This window comes from Montipora capricornis, chromosome 12 (assembly GCF_036669925.1).
Source record: "Montipora capricornis isolate CH-2021 chromosome 12, ASM3666992v2, whole genome shotgun sequence".
Taxonomy (NCBI): domain Eukaryota; kingdom Metazoa; phylum Cnidaria; class Anthozoa; order Scleractinia; family Acroporidae; genus Montipora; species Montipora capricornis.
This window is the reverse complement of record NC_090894.1, coordinates 10463257-10485756: the sequence shown is the minus strand read 5'-3', so window position 1 is coordinate 10485756 and position 22500 is coordinate 10463257. Positions and strand designations below refer to the sequence as shown.

Sequence of the window (22500 nt, the reverse complement as noted above, 5' to 3'; positions counted from 1 at the left end):
CGAATCCGTTGCATGGGTAATGTTTCGGTAACTTTATTGTTTTCGACAAACCTCAAAGAGTACTTGGGATCACCGGGAGAGATTTTTAAAATTATTTCAGCCAAATCTCTCGATGAATGCTTTTGTGTACTTGATATCTGAAATATTGCGACTCAGAACACACACACACAAATGAAATAAATTAAAATTCAAAAAGAGATATCCTTATTCTAAGACACTTTATCACAACGCTGGAGTTTATAGAGCTACCAGCATTTGTTCACTTCGTATTAAATTACGGATCCCCTTCCTGTTGTCGCCCACTTCCAAAAACAAATGATCACTTTGAAGTCTCAAGCTCATTTTGCTGAGCGCAAAATGCTATATTCATTTGGGAGAATGTAAATCAATTCAAGTCAAATCACATTAAATTAAAGCAGATCAAAGAAAAGGTTAGTTTTTTCATGAAAGGGGAAAACTAAAGCACCCAAATAAGTTAAACGTTTTGGATCAGAATGGAGAACCAACAAATTCAACCCACATACGACGATGAGCTCGAGAAATGGACTCGGGAGCCCTTCGCCATCTCTGCCTTTAAGACTTCGTTCGGATGAAAGCTAATGCGGTTGTAAATGTGTTAACTTGTGGTCAGGGCGCACTCTGTCTAAAGAAAAGTATGCCTGATCGCAGGTTATAAATGTGTCGGTTGTAACATCTATAAACTATGAGTTGCGCTTGGCGTGTACTTGTTTGGCGGTCAGAAGTTGAATAAACCCAATTGTTAATTATAAGTTGTTTTACGTCTCGGTTTGCTCTGGAGTTAATCCGCTACAATATTTCAGTTCAAACGTTTCTCTGCATGGAACAACAAGCAATAAAGTGGATCACTGAATGAATCAAGAAGAATTACAAACCTTTAAGTTGAGGCTGTTGAGATGACATTGTGTGCAGTCACTACACGATGACCTACATCAGTAAAGCGTCTTCTCCATGAAACACGAAAATTCTGAATACCCAAAGCGGAGACCACTAATGAAGAAAAAAGAATGACCTTACTTGGTTCGTTAAATTGTTTATCAAAGTAGCAGCAACTTCATACGATAAAATCTTCAATCGTACTTTCAAGTTATTTAGTAGTGAGGTATTATTGGATACAGGTACATGTAATTCGTTGCTCTGTAATCAATACAATACTTTATTTAACGAGGGTAGCACATTGACCTTAAACAGTTTTCTAACATGTGGCCCTCAAAGTTATCTGTGGCCCTGCATTCTGTAATTGCTCCCATTGATGGACAGCTGGACCAGATACTAGTAGACAGCTCGATATCCGTGAATCTCAAGATTAAGGTGTAGTGCTTTATAGCTTTACGGCAAACAGACCTCGGCAAAATGACACTCTAGTCGATTAATTCTTCAACAGGAAAATTTTCCTTAGAAATGCGCTCACCTACTCTGCAATTTGAGTCTCCTTTAGAAATGGAGTTCCAATTTCAGATTCTTTCAGCTTTACTTCAGATGCAGCCATCTTAGTGTGACTCAAGTAAGTCAAATGGAACGTTGGATTCACTGTAAGCGAATCCCTTTCAGTGAACTCCTAGTCTAGCTCTCTTAATTTATGGGAAAACTTCCATGTTTTTGTTCGTACTGGATTCATTTAACGCCAAACTGGGAAGTTTTGTCCACCCAAGTTGCTTCGGGCATAGTTCATCTGCATTTGTCTTAGCCTGGATTTTGGTGATTGTATAATCACTTTTAGATATTCCGCCTGAGCTTTGAAAGGCGTTTGCTTCCGCCTTGGTTAAATAAGGTTATTAAATTCGGTAAGATCTTATTAAAATTGACGGAAGTTCCGCATACCGTGGGCCCTACAGCCGACGAGGACAGTAGAAATGAATCAGAATTTCAAGCTAAGCACTGATCATCGCGATGAGTTATTAACGTTACTTGACGTAACGAAAGGAAAGCCTGAAATATTCAGGTCTTGAACGGGATTCAGCGATACCGCTGCACTGAGTGCTCTGCCAGTTGAACTACAAGCCATCTGGAAGCTACTGGTCATTATGTGAGTTCATATTGATTCCGTAGAGGATATAGATATAACGAAAGTTAAGATATAAGAAAGCCATATATATATGAATTGCGGAGACTGAGATGAATCAAGTTAAGATACTGATCATCGAAGTTATTAACGTTACTTGACCAGTAATATATAAATATATATGCCTTTCATACATATTCACTTTCGTCATATCTATATCCTTTACGGGCTCCATATGAACTCAAATAATAACCACCTCGCAGATGACTTGATAGCTCAACTGAGAGGAGCACTTAACCGGCAATGTAGAGGTCAGGGTTCGAATCCCGTTCAGGCCTGAATTTCTCAGGCTCTCCTTTCGTTACTACTCAAGGAACTTTAATAACTACGATGATCAGTATCTTAACTTGATTCATCTTTCCGCAGTTCAAATATATATGCATATGGCTTTCACATACATTAACTTTTCGTCGAATCAGACTTTGGTCACCAACTTCCAGTACTTTCTTTATTACCGTTGTTGATATAATATATAAAAATATATCAAAATTGTTGCATGACTTAAACACCAATTACCGAAAATTCAACTCCCAGCTAAGGTTCAACAATTTTACTGTTTCGGAACCTTTCGAGAGGCTTGACATTCGAGGAATCAGGAAACAGACCGCCAGCGGCAAATTTACAATTCAAGCCCGGTTTAGTATGAGTCGGAACTAAGCAATACCACACTTACCTTCTTTTCTATTTAGGCCGGTATCCTCTCTCGCTGCTCGTCACTCTTCTCCACGAAATTTTCAGCTTTAAATTCTCAAAAATTTCCCAAATACCGGCTAATTTCTGGGGCAAGGAGGTAAAGCTAATTCTATGAATTTTGGGCGGTTCTAAGAAAACGATTAGTCATCGGCCAATCACATCGCGGGAAAAGAGGAAAACAATTAAACCGGAAAACGGAACAGATTCTTGGAAAACTCAAATGACATTCTCAGAATTGTCGGAACGACGTCATTTTTGTATATTGGGAATTTCTTCAATTTCTACGCCTTCTTAATTAAACAAGTTAACTTTCCCGTTAAATTTTAAACAACAGTTCCGTTTCTTGCTGTCGTCGATCGCAATGACGAACCTGTCCAAAGGCGTATGGAAAATCAGGAATCCGGAATTAGAAACCTGAAATGAAAACAGGATCGTGCAATTCTCGTCGAAAATCCACTGATGAAACTGGTAAGAAAATAGTGACAAAATCACCATTGTTGTCCATAAATAGCGACCAAATGCCCGTTAAATGTGATTAGGAATGGCACATAACTGATTAGACTTTCTGAAAGTCCTTTAATTTCATTTTCCGCTAAGTGACGGGTGGTTCCTTTAATATTTTTCCCGTTAAGTGACGCCTGGTTGCGATTTCGCGGCTTTGTCGATCGTTCGGTCGCTACGCGACCTCAATTCAAGCTCGCTTCGCTCGCTCTAATTTGTCAATCAAAGAGTTTCGAGAGAGCGACTGGGAGCACGTCTAATTACTGATCGAATGTACGAAAACCACGTGCGCTGCATTGGGGTAAAGAGAAGAGTAAAAGGCCGCAGTCTTTGAATAGCGATAATTTCATGACTTTGGAAAGAAAAGAACACAAAGAGGAGAAACACACGAACACAAAACGAAAATAAATAAAGGGCATGTCGCCCAAAATTGGATTGGCTTGAACAGAAACAAACACGAATTTGACCATTAATGTAGAAAATGCATTATATAAATGGAAATAATTCTTTTCACTACAATTATTATTGATTATATTATTCTTATTTGCAATTATTAGTTAAGGCTTTAGAGAGTCGATATATGACCGAGCAAGGGAAGGGAATGGCTTCATTACCGCGTTGACTTCAAGAGGTAATGGGCGATTTGAAGGTTAGTGATCACATGGTACAAAACCCGCCATATTGGGACGCAAATTGCCCACTGAGACATCTAAAACAAAGAAAATTTAAATTATCTTGCTTCGTTTAAGATGTCCCAATGCGCAATTTGCGTTCCAGTATGGCGGTTTTTGTACCATGTGATCACTAACCTGCAAAGTGCACATTTGCATTGAGCACAGCGACGCAAAGCAGTTTGTTACCTCAACCCAGTGTAAAACCCATTCCCCTTCTCTGCTCGGTCTTGAGCACAACTTATTAGCCACTTTTCCTATCTTTTAAAGCCTCCCAATCACTGGTCCTTGAGACAACCTAACAACAATTGCAGAAAGCGTTATTCTTGGAAATACGAAGGCGGCCAAACGAAAATATGTCATTTTAATGACAAGTTTGCTCACAGAAAGCCATCATGGTATTTACGAATTGACTTCAAAAGGCAAAAGAATATGTTAAACTTAATTAAATCTCCAATTTTAAGCCTTAAAGCTTTGATAACGAGCCAGTTGTTACCCATCGAAAACTGATAAATTCTTAGGTGGCAAAAAGCGCTACACCCTGCTAGCAAAGACATTCTTAAAAGGACTCTGCAGAAATCGTCTTAAGTCTTTATTGAGTAAGCGCAAGCCGTTGCTTGGAGACACTTTCAAACCCATGCATGACAAGTCTCGATCGCACTCCAAGACGCCATGTTGATTTTCGTACCGAAGCCTCGCTTTTGACCTTCGCCTTGTCAAAAATATGATGCGCGCGCTGTCTAAACAGGTTTGACCGGAGTGACTAGCCCAGAAACTTGGGATGCGGCGACTTGACACGTTTTCTGCAGAGCCTCTCTTTCTCGCCCTCTGGTGAGTTTTAGAGAGGAGCTAAAATTAGGGAGCTCAAGCAGGCGCGTTTTTGAGACGCGGACGGCAACCTGTTTTCCCTTTTAACTTATCTTCACAAAAACCACATTTCATTGTCAAGTTTCTTTTCTCCATTAGAGATGATTAGTATAAAAATCTGGGAGACGCAACTGTCCTGGAACGCGAATTGGTCTCTTCCGGTTGCCGTCCGTGTCTCAAAAACGCGCGTGCTTGAGCTCCCTAATGATCCCATACAATCTTTGTAAAATTACGAATTTTCAAACCATCATTACTCAAAGATTCTTTGCTATATCGGGTTCAAATTTTGAGAGAGAGCTCATTATACAACGCACTTTCATATTCAGTATTTTATTCCTGGCTTACTGAATAGAAAATGATGACTTTGTGCGGGTAGCAACCCTTGAACATTGACAGAGCCTTGAAGTCTAAATTATATAGCGATATTTGATTATTCTTTAGGAAAAAAATTAGTTAGAACATAGTTAGTAGAGCGGACTGGTTCTCAAAACCGTGAACTTCTTTGAAGTATGTCTTTGTTGTCGTTTTGCCCAGTCACGTGATAATGACCGGGCAGCACACTATTATCCAAGATGGCGTTTGAAGTGGTGAAGTATGGTTAAAATCCTCTACCAACCATGGTTAGACTTCGAGAAAAGGCATTTTTGTCAGAGGAACCGTGGTATAGCTGTAAATGGTATTATCGGATGAGTAGCCTCCAGATCAATAGCTGTCATCAGACATTCACTGGCAGCCTCGTGTTCGTTCTGCGCTTCTAACACCACGCCCAGTAAATGCCTGAATATTGAATATCGCACAGCAGAAAGTTAACCACACTTCGCTGACCTTGGCGAATGAATTAAATTTTTAAAAGGTGGGGCGCTCACTTACTATATAATGTCGCTATGAAAACTGGTATCTCGGAAACTGTAACTGCTACAGACACTATAAATGCTCGAATAAACGCCCTTGGCATCATGGCCTATTTCATTTTTGAAGTAGTCAGTGAGTTTTCAACAACCGAGGAGGGGGAAGGGGCAAGCTTATGTAGCTTTTGACCCACAGGGTAGGGCGTTTGTTCCGGAGGGAGCATTCATTAGGAAATTTACCGCATGTCGATTTTACCGACGAGATTTAAGAAAAAAAACGAGCTAGCGTGTTTGTTATGCAAGGCAGTGTATAAAAACGAAAACAAACAAGAACGCAACACACGTTTGTCTGTGCGTACCAACTTACATCATTTCATAACAATTTTCTCAAATCTTTCAAGCTCGGTTATTTATCTGTGATAACGAATATCGTTGTCGATAAGAGTTCAGACAACGCTGAACCACATTCGATTTGTTTTTTACCACAATATTCAACGCCAAAGAAAATGCTTCTTTTAGAGCGTGGTTAAGTTCATGGCACAAAAAAGAGCAAGCGTTAACTATAACTTTCTCGCAATATGATTGCTTTATTTCCCAAAATGAGCGTTTCTGATTTACTATTACATTGTGTGACACATTGACGCGAGCATGACGCGAGCAGCGTTGTCTAGGCTCTTATCAACAGCGGCAAATTAGCCAATCAGATTGCGAGATTACAAGCAATTGTAGCAAAATATAACTTTGTTATTGTTTCTTCAGAGACACAAATAAATGATTGGAAACGACAGTTGTTAATGTTGTTGTTGTTGTAAACAGACAGACAAACAAGAACTCACCAAGCTTCAAAAGCTGTTGGATCAATGTTAATGGCCTCACGGAGGACTTTCTCGGCCATAACAAGATTTCTAGTTTTATGATACAAAGAACCCTGAAAACAACAAAAGGAAATGAAACGCCTATGGGTGGTTTTCACGTGACGTCATCACAGCCATGTTGGGGTGGAAAAACATTAAATAACAATGACCACAACCACGTTTTCTGAGCCCGCGAGACTAAGCATCCCCAGCAAACCATTGTTTTAACGAAAACCGCTGGTCAGCAACCTGGTTCTGGTCATTGCTGTCTTAGGTCTTCCTGTTGGTGGACGAAAACAAAAGACCTCTCTTTAGCTTCTTTTGTTCTTTTGTTGAAGTTAAGCTCAGTAGGGACTACTAAGAACTAGCGTTCAGAACGGGTCTTGACTGAACCCGGCACTTCCCGATCTCAAGGCAAACGCCCCAACCACTCGGTCACGTTACCACCTCAAAACGTCTCAGCTAAAATATAAATTTCATTTTTACCCTGTTTTCAACCATAATACCAACGCCACAGTGCCACATTAACTAAGTTGATAATCTCATTCTCAATCCGACATCCACCCGAACTGACAAACTCAAAACAGCCAAACATCCCACTGTCAAGACACTTCGACTACTTCCGTTTTCAATTGGCCTCGCTTTCAAAGTGAGTTCAACTGCAATCAAAATGAATGTTTTTTGGACTCGTTTTGAGTAAAAGAAGTAGGTCCCTCGACAACAGTTACCCTATCCCGGATCGAAGGTGAAAGCGTACTTACCAAGTGCTGGATGCTTGGGACGTGATTAGGGTTAATAGCAATTGCATTTTCGAAACAATTCTTGGCGTCCGTGAAACTTCCTTTCATTTCAAAAATACGGCCACGCTACAAGGAAAAAGTACAGTTATTTCACATGCCCCTTTAACGTACTTCACTGTGGATGTAGATCATTCAGGTAAGAAAATGGGATAACTTGGGCGCGACATTTTTGAGACGCGGACGGCAACCGGAAGTGAACATTTCGCTTAACAGGACAGTGGTGTCTCCCAGACCTTTAAACTAATCATCTCTAATGGAGAAAAGATATTTAGCAATATAAATGTGGGGAAAACAGCTCTCAGGTTGCGCGTCTCAAAGCGTCCATACTTAGGACTTCGTTAACGAAACTACAACACCAAATTCAAAATAAACAAAAGATCAACCTCCGGTCAAAAGTGAAAATTATTCAGGACGATAAGCGATTCTGAAATTCACTTGTTTCGGAAACCAACGCTTTATTTGAAAAATGTTCCAAAAAATTTGATTGTAAACATTACTTCCTGTTGTCTAAAGTTATTAACTCGTTGGAGTGGAGGTTCCCTTTAAGCCAACCGCACACCGAGAGGGAATCGTTTTTTCGCGTATTCATGCCATTCATGGCCAGCTCATTCAGTTCAAAGGTGACATTGGGCATGGGTGGACGTAAATGTTTTTCACCATCCGTCCCCTGGATCCGCCACTGTAAATGGAGAAGGTGTCTCTTCGACGCCAAACGCAGAGAGCCCTAATTATGCACACAACTAGTAGTAATCTGGGATTATTGAAGTGCGTTGGACAGTCGCTTTGGAACCGAAGGAGAAGGGTAGGGAAAGAGACAATCTCATAGGACCGACGTTTGAGGATACGAGCATGTACTTCTCGACATGGTTTCAATAAGCGCCGAGTACTATGACTCATGTCAGAGGATTGAAATACTTTGCCCTTGGCTAGACTCTGAATCATACGTTAGTGCGATCTATTTGATCTCGCCCCGGAATATCTTCGACGCCTTTTCACTCAACGCGTCGCTGAACAGTAGAACTTGAGAAACTAATTGTCTGAAACGGAATTTCTGTCAGAGCGTCGCCTGCCTGTGAAACAATTTGCTCCTATAGTTAAGAAAGGCTGGCTCTATTTGGCAGTTCAAACGTACTATCAAGCAGGTATCTGTCCTATAGCATTCCCACACGGCAACCAAGTAAAGCAGTTGTAAAGCGTTTTTACTTTTTTTAGCTTAACTGATTATGTTCCTTGTTTTAAATAAAGTTTTAAAGCCTTACCTTACCAAGAGAATTTTTTTTTAAATCTCACTCAAGGAGGAAACTTGTGAGCGGACATAATTTTTTAGTGGACGTACAAATTGATAACCCTCTCATCTCTGAACCGACCCCATTGAACAGAAAACTGGAGTTAGAGTAAAAAATTATACTCCAGGTCTCGCTCTATGAAGGAAAAGGATCAAGGAGACGGTTTTTGAATGGACCTGAATATTCATAAGCAAAGTCACGCAGACCTGGAAAAAAACATCCGGGGACAGCGGAAATATCAGGTGCGCCTCCTGTACGCATGCGTTAGCCTCAGCGTCTTTCTCCATGGCGATAAAGACGTCAGCTGTAACGAAAAGATAAAGCGCACTTTCAACAAAAGAAAGGACTCGAACAATTTTTTAAAAGAAAAATTCTTGAAAGAATGTCGGCAGAGAGGCCTTAAGGTAGCCAATGATTTGGCTTTTAAAATTCCCTTGGCCTTATGAGAACTCTTGGTAAACTCATTGACATGTCTTTTGCCTACAGCACTAACTCTGAAACGTGAGCTAAAAGCAAAAGAAGGGGGGGGGGGGATGGGAGAAAGCGTTGGAGGGAGTAGGAACGAACGGAACACATGCAAGGTCAATACAACCATTAACACAGCGCTAGCCTTTGTGCCCTGAGAAAGGCATGGGTCGTGATTAGCAGAAAAAGAGGCAACAAGTTTTTGTCCTTACCAATTGTGAGCCAGAGCTTGGCTTGTAGCGCCAGCACTGCTGGAACACTCAGTTTGACGGAGGCTGACGCGGCTTCGTCTGACAGAGCCTGTTCCAGGCGCACTGAAGCTGCTATTGAATTAGTTCCATCCACTGGGTTAAGAAGGGAAATGACAAAAGCATGCAATGAACAAACCAATGGAACGTTTATAGATGGTTTGCAACCAATCTCTAGAGATAAAGATAACAATGCTGCAATGTACAATTGCTGGTGGACGAACAAAAGGAGCTGAAAAGAGATCTCTTGTTGTCGTCCACCGACAGGGCGGCGATGACGTAACGTGAAAACCACCTATTGAGTAGGGAGCTTAAGCACGTGAAGTTTTTGAGCAACGGACGTCATCTCGTCTTGACACTACCACATTTATATTGCTAAGTACCTTTTCACTCTTATAAACGACAAGTTTAAAAAATAAGGAGAAACTGCTCTCCTAGCCCGGGTTGCTCGAAGCATGGTTAGCGCTAACCAGCGTTAAATACCATGGAAACCTATGGGTTTTGATACCTCTTAACCAACGGTTAGCGCTAACCATGCTTCGAGCAACCGGCCCCTGGCATGCGAAATGTTCATTTCCGCTTTCCGTCCGTGGCTCAGAAGACGGCAAAAAAATGTTAAAAAGTGAAAAACGTGCATGATCGTGCAGGGCTTTCAAAGCTATTGTTTTTGCTTTCTAAATATGCAAATTTGTAGCGTTCTCGTTGCCGTCGCCGTTGTCGTTGCTTAAGTTCCGTTTTAGGGAGTTTAAGACGGGAGTTTAAGAAATGACGACGGCTACGGCAACGACAACGCCAAAAAACAGTGATATTATTGGTTAAAAGAACCAAAAAGATCGTGCTGCACGTGCGGCACGCATTTTTGAACAATTCTCTCCCGTACTCGTCAAGACTACTAACGTGAAATGACCAAATTTAAGGTTTTGACGGCATCGTGGACCAACTACAGTGAATCTTTCAGTCTCACTCTTTACTTCAAACCCGTCCGTACCAATCCAGTTATAGGATACTTCGCCCATATTGTATATTACAAACAAGATGGAATAATCAGGAAACACTTAGAATAGGAAATCTCGTTTGGTCGTATAAACTTCAATGCTACTTCGTCTAGCAAATGGTAATCTCAGTCAATCAGAAACAGAATGTCCAGAAAAGCAAGTATTTAGAGGTGAGCCCAATTTTGATATCCAACACGAAGTGTCTCTTTAAGTCTAAGCATTTCCTACCGATTTCTAACAATAAGGTTAGGATAAAGTTTAGCACGCCATTCTTTAACCAAAATAAGCACTATTTTTGCGTTCGACTTTCAAATTTTGATCCCTTCCTTGGCAAGGATTGTTCCTTCGTGATCGTCTCAAGATATACAGATCGAGCAAATCCGAATCATGACGGGCACGTCCGAAGCCTTACGATATCCCCCCGAATCACTTACTCGAATCTTTGTCGCTGCTAATTTCTGTGAGAGAAATCTGCTTCAAGCCTCGTGTATCAGTGATAACTTTGTCCAATAAACCCGATCCTGCTCTGTGTAGCTCCACTGCAGATCTGTGTGGACAAAAAAAATCTGCAAAACACTTTCTGCTTCTCAAAAAGTTTTCAAAACTTTGCAGTCCGTGATCCAAGAAGTGCGCGGCTGTAAAGCATTTTGAGAATTTCTTGAAACATCTCAAATTCTCCCTTGCCCAACGGAAATATCATACAGGAAAAAAAACCGATCTTTACAGTAAACCAAAAAAAAACATTATCTCGCCTTATTGAAAGAACTTACCCCGACAGATCGGAATCATACACTAGTTTCCAGGTCTCTAAGAGCTTTTTGCACGTGATCAATGCTTGGTCTCCGCCTAAACATGTCTGTTCCAATTTGACCTTGGTGACAAGCAAGCTGAAAGACAGACAACACCTTGATGATTTCGGAATTTTCTATGTCAGACTTCACCTGTGCCGAATGTTATGCGGGAATTAAACGCATGTGAAGTGCGACGTTTGAAAGCATGAAATTTGTCAGATTTATATTAAAATCGACTTCTGCCGCATCCTCGACTGAATGAATCGAATATTCGAGTGAAGTTCGACAGTGGTTTCATACGTCGCATACCATATGTGTTGAATGAAATGCATAAAATGAGAAAAGATATTTTTTTTTTGTCAAACAAATGCCATGCAGATGAGAACATCGGTGAGAAACGGCTTGGAGAAACACCGAAATGTGTAGTTCTTGTTTTTCTCCGACAAAATACACCTTTTTAAAACTCTGGATGTCTTTATTGCATGAAGTGTTTTCTTTATTTTAAAACGACAAGGACACTCCAGGACGGCTGGACTGAGGGCCATTTCATAACGGACGATGAGAGTCCCTACCCCTCTAGAAATCGGTACCGTGAGTAATTTACAACCACCACAACAACTGAATAAAGTCGGAATGTTGCTGAAAATTGTGTTATTCCTTGCAAGCTTCTAAACCGACTGATGGAGTTTCCACAGAATGAGGAAGCAAGGGAATCCGGCCAAAATTCTCTCTACCGCTTGAATTCTTCTTGATAACATAGAATGTTGCTCGAAACACTTCCGACAAACTTTACGTATTAGGCCGCCCCCAAAGATAATTATTTGGGTCGATTCAAATACAAGCGAGATTGAACTCGACGTTCTAAAAGGGGCCTTAGTCCGAGTACCCATATTATTACATGGAGATTTACGTACATTTCCGTCGTGAACTAAAAATCCTTTAGTCACGACAGACGATGTTTTCAGTAGTGAAAATTGTTGGATCAGCCTTTTGATTGGTCGCACTCTTTTTTCGCTGGTGAAAAATTATCATCCTTGCGTTTTGATTGGCTAGTAGTTTGATTGGTTAGTTAGCTAGGTGTATGGTTTTCAATGTTTTTGTTCTTTTATTGCGTAGTTTTCTCCACAAATGCGTCAGAAATTTTTAAAACGTCTTGAAAGTATTTAAGGACGTTCGCGCCAATTGTTTCTGCGCATCCTTACTGCGCACGCAAATGCACACGCCACGTCATACACGAGCGCGCGCGCTAAGTAATAAAATGAGAAATGAATTTAACGCTCTTGGACGTTCGGTGACCCCTATTTTTCTTTCCAGAAACGGATTTTATCTACAATTATCTCCACGTTGTCCAAAAATGAATAAAAAATCAATGTGGGAAGTTAAAAAAATTTCAAGATTTCTGCTCACGGGACATCAAATCTTGCCATCTTGCGGCTGCAAGGTGAGTGAAACTGTGGTCGCTAAATGCGAACTTGATCTTTAAGAAACCTCACCAGTTGACTAAATTCACTTAATAAGTCCACTTAAACAATATTTGGCAGAGAAGACTTCACTTCAAAGATTTAATTGCAATATATTTGGGTTTACAGACACTGGCCTTATTCGCTAACGAAGCCTGATTTTGTCACATTTCGGGTGTTTTTCCGGGCATGTTCTCTCCAAAACGAAGTCGGTGACCCCCCATTTTTTTTACATTTCTGACATAACTAACTCATCATCTTACAGTGGTAAAAGTTTCAGAAAAAAATCAATGTTGAAAAATTTTCGCGCGAACGTCCTTAAGCGAGGTATGGAAGATAAAGATTTCTTCTATTTCAAAAATATTTTGCTATTTTTTTCGGGCAATAAACACCTCTTTAAATTTATGATCTCTGTATTGATATAATAAACAAATTACTTCATGGTTGGCTCGTTTGTACGATTTTTATCACTCACTCGTCATGAAGGATCGTTAAACTTACTCATTCGCTTTGCTCACTCGTTCGTTTAAGCGATCTTTCACAACTCATGAATAAAAATCGTCCGCACTCACCAACCATGAAGTAATCAATGTATTTTTTTTTTAAATTTCATGAAATACACATAACTTTCATTGATACAGAAAATGCATATGGACATTCAGAGTCAAACCTGAAATCCTCGGGAAATTCCATGAGCGCTGCATCGCAGACTTCTAACGCTTCAACAAACTAAAATTAAAAAAAAAAAAAGGAAGATCGACTTTTAATACATTCCGTCCGGGTTTAGGATTTTTTTGGGAGTCTTCATTTTACCCCTCAGTGGTCAGCAGTCTGACCGTTGGATCAAAGTACCACTGGGGGTTGGGGCTGGGAAAAAGGATAATCTTTGCTGACGTCATTGTTAACATTTTGTATAACTAACATACGACTTTGCCGATATAGAAGACATCATGCTATACAGAAATTGACTTCAAAAGGTAAAAGAACTTGTTAAGCTTAGTGAAATGTCCAATTTAAGCCTTTCGGCTTTGATAACGAGCGAGGTATTAGTCATCAAAATCTGATAAATTCTTGGGTGGCACATACATTCTTTGTAAAATTTCGAATTTTGAAAGCGTCGTTACTCAGAGATTATCTGATAAATTGCGCTCCAAGTTTCAGAGATAGCTCATTATGCAAGAGGACTTTCAATATTAATTAAGTACTGATTTTTTGGCTGATAGATTAGAAAAAGATGGGCTTATGCTAATGAGGGAAAAATATAAAAAAAGATTTCCCTATAACGTGTTTTCACTCACGTGATCAGTAACCTTGTTTTCCACCGAAACAAAAGAAAACGTTTGCATGACACAAGAGCTCAATAGGCTAGTTTCGAATTGTGCTTCAACAAATTCAATTTCCCAATCCCGAATCGAATTGAGCAGCAAAAGAGTCGAGTTTCAGGGAAATAATTTGCTTTTTCTTTTCTTTTGAACAAAAAAATAAATGCTAATTATTCCCGCAGGGCACGGTTGTTCAAAAGCCGATTAACGCTAATCCAAGATTAAAAATTAACCAAGGAGTTTATTTCTCTACTCCCAAATGCTGTCTAACGCTGATTTTCGGCAAAACTTTACATTAGAAGAAATTAATCTTGAAAAACAAAAATAAGCAAAAGACACTTTCACCAAAAAGTTGAAAAAATGAAACAAAAGTTTACGCTAATCCTGGATTAAGTTAATCGGCTTTCCAACAACCGGGCCCTGAACTTTTGCTACTGCTCAATAAGCCGGTTCGGAGTTAAAAAAAAAACCACGTGCGTGGGTCGGGAAAAAGTCAAGCATTCACTACTTGCACAATCCCATAATACATCTCTATTACCCCCCACAACTTCTGCATAATCAGTATTTGCAATTTCCCCTGGGACATGAAAATGTCCCGAGAGAAGTCGAAAACAATGCCTATGCAAATATATGGATATTTTTTTGTTTGGGGGTGGGGGGGGGAGGGAGGTAAAAGAAGTGTATTATTGGATTTGTGCAAGTAGTGAATATATTAAAAATAAAAAAGGCTTTTGATGCAAATTTCTGCAACAATTTCTAACAAACGTGTTTGATTGTAGGCATTACTTGCCTGTTGTCAACAGATACATGTTTCGAAAAACCTCTCAAAGAAGAGAGACAAGTTGGAATAAACGATTTTGCGTGACAAGCATCAATCTGCCGTTTTCAAGTGAACGCGATGCCAAATAGGAGCTTAAACACGCGACGTTTTTGAGCCACTGATGGCAACCGGAAGTGAGCTGTAGGCCATTCCGAGTTCATGTCTGCCTCCTCTTCAAAGCGAGTCTAACCAGCGACGTGTCCTGGCCTGCGAAATGTTCACTTCCCTGTATTCTCCATTGCCAACTTGTAAGTTCAAATTGTTTTCAACTTCTAAATTATCTTTCATTACTTTATACTTCAACACGTTAAATAACTAAATGTTTGTAATTGTATTCTCCGTCCGCAACTTGCAAATCAATGAAAGCTAGATGTTTTACTTGAGGAGACCTAATTTACAAAAGCTAAGTAGTTTCTTTTAGGCCACCTCGCCACCAATATAATTTCAATAACCTTCTTTTTATCTTCTTTTTTTTTTGTTTGTTCATATTTGTATCTTAATTTCTTCTTTCTGTGGCAGAAATAAACAAATAGCCAAAATTAACCCTCCGTGCCTGAAATCTAACAATCTTTTGTTTAACAGCGACAATGTGGTCACTAGTTCTTAATCACAAAAACAGAGTGTATAAATACACCTTAGTTCCCTTCCATACGTTTCCGGATACTTTCGAAAACCGAGACTTTTTCCTCCGTTTTTGCCACCCGTTCCCGAATAACGAAGGATTTTCAAAACGCTCTCCAGTAGATTTTATTTGAAAAATGAAGTTTACCGTATTCCTGTGTTCCGGTGAAAACGACAGTTTCCAGTAAGAAGACTTTCAGGGGCTCGTAATACCACAGAGAGCCTATGTGCGCGCATGCTGGCTAAGTGGAGATTAGTGCTTTCAACTCGTTTCCGCGTATTCGTGCGGGTAAATACAATTCGATAAGGCTACATGTGGACGCACATTTTTTCATATACGGAGAAAAAAATTTCGTTTTCTAAAATATCTGGATACGTCCAAAAAAGTTTAATTTTGCCCTGAATAAATTGATCCTAATTTGCCGGTTTTTTTTTTCAATGACATTTGGTTGAATTCTCACGAAAAAAAAAACACATTTGGCTTCATCAACTAAGGACCAGTACACACGCGTATCCGGATGTTCTTGAAAAAAGCAATTTTACTTCCTATTAAATGATATTGTTTGATAGCCTTTTTGTTTATGTCACTTACACGTCTTTAAAAAACGCATGAATTCAGGTGTGATAGTGATAATCTCATGGTTCCGTCTGATATATGTTGGACAATTCAATGCATTATAGCAATTGCACCTCGGTATGGAATACATTAGGGAGTTTAAGTTAGGACAACTGCAACGTCAACAAAAACGTCACTCAAATATAAACTTAGCGCTAACGTAAGAATTTAGCGATTGTTTCATCTTCTTCACGTTGAGAATACGGGAATACAGGAGAACTATCCTGTAACTGGTTGGGTACGAACGGTTTTAAAGTAAGGACAGAAAATGAATGTTTTATTGTTGTCTGCACAAGTTGTCGTCAAAACCTAAAATGTGTCGTTTTGTGGGATTACGGCAAAGAAATGTACTGAAATGCATGTCAAACGAGCAGCATCATTATTTTTCCCCTTTTACCCAATGATATTCTTACTTCGTGGCGTTGTCCTTGCTTAGACTCCCTACTGGATAAAAAGAAAAAAAACAAAACAAAAAAACAAAAAAAGGAAGGAAGGCTTAGCCCGAGACAGGTGCCAGGTGAAAAGAGAGTTTTGTCATAAGACAAATCCTCTGGTGAATGTCATTTAGAAGAGGAGCCATGAATTCTAGTACAACAGATCTGATCCAAGCAAGCCAGGTCAAGGCCTCAACTTTTCTCGTTCAGTTCCTTCACGAGAAGCAGCAATACCGTTCTTCTACATACAAGGCAGGTATACTCGTCAATACAATCATTCTTCTTATAGCCTTTCCGTTCACGATCGCTCTGAACGCGCTGGTGATGGTCGCGGTGAAGGTCAAACCCCGACTGAGAGTACACAAGTCAAACATACTTCTCGCTTTACTGGCCTCAACTGATTTCATGGTTGGTGCCTTTGTTCAGCCCACCTACATCGTGGTGTTGATAAAAGGACTTCTTGACCATCCACGTCCATATCGTGTGGTGCCAATTCTTGAACTTGCAATAGGCATTTCAGCTTTTGTCTCCCTTCTCCACCTCGCTTTGATTAGTGGTGAACGCTATTTGGCCATGAAGCACTCCTTCGCTTACCCGATCTTGGTCACTGATACTCGTTTACTGGTTGCGTCCGCCTTGGCCTGGATTCTCGGCATGATGCTACACGCCACTCCATTTGTTTTTGGCAAAGCAGTAACGGTGTATGTCGCAAATGCTCTAGTGTTTATCACTAGCGCTTGCATTGCTTTCTGTCACATCACCGTATACCGTGAAACCCGAAGACTCGGACATCAAATCGCAGCCCAGCAAGTTACAGAAGAGGCAAGGAAACAATTTAAAAGAAATAAAAAAGCGGTAAAGTTGACGAGCATCATAATATTGCTCATTGTCATGTGTTACTTACCTTTCGGCGCCGCTGTTGTTCTCGTTTCAACGATGCAACACCAAACATCTCTCTTCTCAATATTTATCGCTTCTGCCACGTCGATCCTTCTTTTGAACTCATTATTCAATCCGATTCTTTATTCGGTGAGGATCAGGCAGCTTCGAGTGGCAATGATCGAATTAACATTCAGAACAACGCAAGTTGCTGAAGCAGAAGAAATTGAGAAGCGATTATTCGGAGCTCGAAGAGCTGCGAATAGAATCCACCCAGGCTAAACGGAAAACAAGGACGGGGTCGTCTATCGCCTGTTATCTGAGTAACCTAGCTGATGTTTTCAAGAAGTACGAAATGTCGTGAAACCAAAGCTGAACTTTGACCCATGACAGACAAGTAGTAGTAATAGTAGTGAACCTTTACTGTTTAAACACGATCAAGAATTAAAGCTGTACAGTTTGTGGGGTCGTGTATAACAAACAATAATGAATATGAAGCATAAACATATATACACTAAATTGAATAATAACTTTAAGTATACATAACAAACATTATACTTGGGTTTGCACTGGCTGGTAGTGCTGTTAAATTTAAAGCTAAGAAATACATCTGATTTTAAAACAAGGTTGTTAAAACGTCTTGATAATTTTTAAATGTTTAAAACTATATTTTAAAGACCAGATGTTCTGTAGTGAATGGAGCTCTTCATGTATTGGGAGTTAAATCTTTTAACAAGAACATAATCTTCCCCTATGGATCTAAGATTAGGGCACGCGTAAAGTTTAATTAATAAATTGTTCATATAGCTTGGAACTGTACCATTGAATATTGAGTTGTAGGCTAAAGTGGTTGATAATATTTAAATATTTAAGACTCTATTCCAAAGACCATGCAGATGCTCTGTAGTGAATGGAGTTCTTCATGTATAGGGAGTTCACACTCTCAACAATAACATCATCTTCCCTTCTGGATCCAAGATTTGTGTACTCGTGATGTCTATAATTAATAAATTGTTCATACAGCTCGGAACTGTACTATTGAATATCCAGTTGTTGGCTAATTTCATTAAGCTAAGTTTGTACATAGTAGATATTGTTTTCCAACCAGTCCGTTGTAAGACTTCCGATTCAGTGAGTCAAAAGGAAGATGAGCGCATCAGAATCCAGAGCAATTTAATGTAATTCACCCAACGCCACGGAAAATGGTCGGTAAAAAGAGAGATAGGTTTTGCTTGTAGAGCTCTGGTTGAAAATGCAGTAAGAGGAAAGAACTTTTTCGAGACAACGTGGTCTGTCATATCTTTTCCGGTTGACAGTGTGTCAAAGAGTAAAACATAGATTTTCACTTAAAGCTCAAGTGTGTTAACTTGTTTGATCTCAGCCTGAACAGCTGAAGCTCGTGGAAAAGGTTATCACGTGCTTGCGTCTTGTGTGGGGAAAAAATCAAGCATATCATAAAAATACAAAAGATTTTTGATGCAAATTTCTGCAATCAATTTCCGTAACAAAGCATGCTTGTTTTTATCCAGACGCGAGCACGTGTTTTGTTGAAACTCCGCACTGGCTTACTCGAAAGTGGCTCATTCCCGGAGGATTAGTTGGATACACCAAAACGGCCGCTGTGCCATTGTTTAGGAACACCAACATGGCTGCCGTGATGTCACGTGAAAACATTCTATACCAGGTAATCATGGGCTCCCGCTGACACAGTGAGTTTGCATCACGTCTTCCGGCGGCAAACGTCAGGTTGAAATTTTGCGTTTCCTCAAAAATCGAAGACGCGTGTTTGATTGTAGGCATTACTTGGCTGTTGTCTACAAATACATGTTTCGAAAAACTTTTCAAAAGAGCGAGAAAAGTTAGAATAAACGATTTTGCGTGACAAGCATCAATCTGCCGTTTGCCGCGTTTTCAAGTGAACGCGATGCTAAATAGGAGCTTAAACACGTGACGCTTTTGAGCCACTGATGGTAACCGGAAGTGAGCTGTAGGCCATCCCGAGTTCCTGTCTGCCTCCTCTTCAAAGCGAGTCTAACCAGCGACGTGTCTTGGCCTGCGAAATGTTCACTTCCCTGAATTCTCCAATGCCAATTTGTAAGTTCAAATTGTTTTCAACCTGTAAATTCTCTTTCAATACTTTTTATCCTTCAACACGTTAAATAACTAAATGTTTGTAATAATTGTATTCTCCGTCGGCAACTTGCAAATCAATGAAAGCTGGATGTTTTACTTGAGGAGGCCTAATTTACAAAAGCTTAGTAGTTTCTTTTAGGCCATCTAACCACCAATATAATTTCAATAATTTTCTTTTCATCTTCTTTTTTTTGTTTGTTCATATTCGTATCTTAATTTCGTCTTTCTCTGGCAGAAATAAACAAATAGCCAAAATTAACCCTCCGTGCCTGAAATCTAACCATTTTTTTAACAGCGACAATGAGGTCACTAGTTCTTAATCACAAAAACAGAGTGTATAAATACACTTTAGTTCCCATCCATAAGTTTCCGGATACTTTGGAAAACCGAGACTTTTTCCTCTGTTTTTGCTACCCGTCCCCGAATACGGCGTTTTTGGTCACCGAAAACGAAGGATTTTGAAAACGCTCTCCAGTAGATGAAGTTTACCGTATTCCTGTGGACAGGTGAAAACGGCAGTCAGTTTCCAGTAAGATGACTTTCAAAGGCTCGTAATACCACAGAAAGCGCATGCGCGCGCACGCTCTCTAAGTGGAGGTTAGCGCTTTCAACTCGTTTCCGCGTATTTGTGCGGGTAAATACGATTCGAAAACGTTACGTGTGGACGCAGATTTTTTCATATGCGAACAATAAAAAATCAATGAATGAATCCATGTGTGATAGTCCTAATCCTATGGTTCCGTCTGATATATGATGGACAATTCACTGTATTATAGCAATTGTACCTCGGTAAGGAATACATTAGGCAGTTTAAGACAGGAAAACCGGCAACGTCAACGAAAACGGCACTCCAAAATATCCAGGTGATCTGGTGACGTAATTCAGAGGACTGGGGAGAAAAATTTTAACGCCGTTTCCCACAACCGCGCGGCCTTATTTTCGAATTCAACACGGTAGAGGCGAGGTTTGATCTCGTCGGGTCTACTTGAATGTTCATTCAGTAACAGGAAATGTGATAGACACGGAATGATCTGTTGAGTTTTGGCGATGGAAATACTGCAGGGAGTTTGGAAACAACACATAAGGCCGCGCGCGGTTGTGCGATACGGCGTTAAAATTTTTCTTCCCAGTCCTCCAAATTACGTCTCCAGACCACGAACGGTTTTAAAGTAAGGACAGTAAATGAATGCAGAAATTGACTTTATCAAACGAGTTGATAAAGGTCGAATAACCACCCTGAAAGATTTGGAAAGCTGACGTTTCGAGCGTTAGCCCTTCGTCGGAGCGAATAGAGGAATTGTGGTTGTTGTAGGTTTATATGTGTGCGGAGGAGCTTTGCTATTGGTAGAAATAGGGTGACGTGAATTTGTGAATAGATTAATGGAATGAGAGGCGTTCATTGATTCCGTGTGGATAGAGTGTGCCCAGTTGTACCCAACCAGTTACAGGATAGTTCTCCTGCATTCCCGTATTCTCAACGTGATGAAGATGAAATAATCGCGAAATAGTTACGTTAGCGATAAGTTATCCAGGTGATCTGGTGACGTAATTTGGAGGACTGGGAAGAAAAATTTTAACCCCGTATGCCACAACCGCGCGCAGCCTTATGTGTTGTTTTTAAACTCCTTGCAGTATTTCCATCGCCAAAACTCAACAGATCATTCCGTGTCTATCACATTTCCTGTTACTGAATGAATATTCAAGATGACCCGACGAGCTCTAACCTTGCCTCTACCGTGTTGAATTCGAAAATAAGGCCGCGCGCGGTTGTGGGAAACAATCAATTCTCGAACGTGCAATAGGCATTTCAGCTTTTTCCTCCCTTCTCCACCTCGCCTTGATTAGTGGTGAACGCTATTTGGCCATGAAGCACTCCTTCGCCTACCCGACCTTGGTCACTGATGCTCGTTTACTGGTAAATGAATGAATGAGTAAATGAATGGGTTTATTGTTGTCTGCACAAGTTGTCGTCAAAACCAAAAATTTGTCGCTTTGTGAAGTACGGCAAAGAAATGCACTGAAATGCGTGTCACGTGTGCAGCACGATTGTTTTTCCTTCCTTAACCAATGATATTCTTGCTTTGTGGTGTTGTCGTTGCTTAACTCGCTATTGAATAAACAAAAACAAAGGTTTACCCCGAGAAAGGTGCCAGGTGAAAAGAGAGTTTTGTCAAAAGACAGCTGAATAATCTGGTGAACGTCATTCAGAAGAGAAACCAAGAATTCTACCAAAACAGGTCTGACCCAACCATGCCAGGTCAACGACTCAATGTTTCTGGTTTTCCTTTTCGAGAATCAGCAATACCGTTCTTCTACATACAAAGCAGGTATACTCGTCAATACAATCATTCTTCTCGTAGCCTTTCCGTTCACCATCGCTCTGAACGCGCTGGTGATAGTCGCGGTGAAGGTCAAACCACGACTGAGAGAGCACAAGTCAAACATTCTTCTCGCTTTACTGGTCTTGACAGATTTCATGGTTGGTGCCTTTGTCCCACCCACCTACATCGTGGTGTTGGTAAAAGGACTTCTTGACCATCCACGTCCATATCGTGTGGTGCCAATTCTTGAACTTGCAATAGGCATTTCAGCCTTTTCCTCCCTTCTCCACCTCGCCTTGATTAGTGGTGAACGCTATTTGGCCATGAAGCACTCCTTCGCTTACCTGACCTTGGTCACTGATGCTCGTTTACTGGTTGCGTCCGCCTTGGCCTGGATTTTCGACATAATCCTTCACGGCACTGTATTTGTTTTTGGCAAAGCAGTATCGGTGCGTGTCGCAAATGCTCTAGTGTTTACCACTACCGCTTTCATTGCTTTCTGTCGTGAAACCCGAAGACTCGAACATCAAATGGCAGCTCAGCAAGTTACAGAAGAGGCAAGGAAACAATTTCAAAGAAACAAAAAGGCACTAAAGCTGACGAGCATCATAATACTGCTGATTGTCATGTGTTACTTAACGGCTGTAACGGTTACTTTCGCTTCAACGATGCAACATTATCAAACATCTCTCCTCTCAATATTTGTCGCTTCTGCCACGTCGATCCTACTCATGAACTCATTATTCAATCCGATTCTGTATTCGCTGAGGATCAGGGAGCTTCGAGTGGCAATGA

General features: G+C 40.4%; 2 protein-coding genes across 4 annotated transcripts in view; one reads left to right on the top strand and one right to left on the bottom strand.

Moving 5' to 3' along the window:
• Positions 1-3740: 3740 nt before the first annotated feature.
• LOC138025925 (tetratricopeptide repeat protein 7B-like) overlaps positions 3741-22500 on the bottom strand; it is a 65632-nt gene continuing 46872 nt past the window's right edge. For 2 of the 3 annotated variants that reach the window (XM_068873066.1, XM_068873068.1), the window contains exons 15-22: positions 13230-13288; positions 11079-11195; positions 10743-10855; positions 9278-9409; positions 8807-8904; positions 7276-7380; positions 6497-6588; positions 3741-5589 (exon numbers count right to left, since the gene is read on the bottom strand). In XM_068873066.1, the coding sequence (XP_068729167.1) occupies positions 5460-5589; positions 6497-6588; positions 7276-7380; positions 8807-8904; positions 9278-9409; positions 10743-10855; positions 11079-11195; positions 13230-13288 (846 nt within the window). In that variant the 3' untranslated portion in view covers positions 3741-5459. The remainder of the gene's footprint in view (positions 5590-6496; positions 6589-7275; positions 7381-8806; positions 8905-9277; positions 9410-10742; positions 10856-11078; positions 11196-13229; positions 13289-22500) is intronic. The other variant, XR_011127199.1, reaches the window with a different exon arrangement.
• On the top strand, positions 16295-17533 carry LOC138027394 (histamine H2 receptor-like). Its single transcript, XM_068874968.1, has one exon. It carries the CDS (start codon positions 16496-16498, stop codon positions 17531-17533), a length of 1038 nt encoding a protein of 345 aa, XP_068731069.1. The 5' UTR covers positions 16295-16495.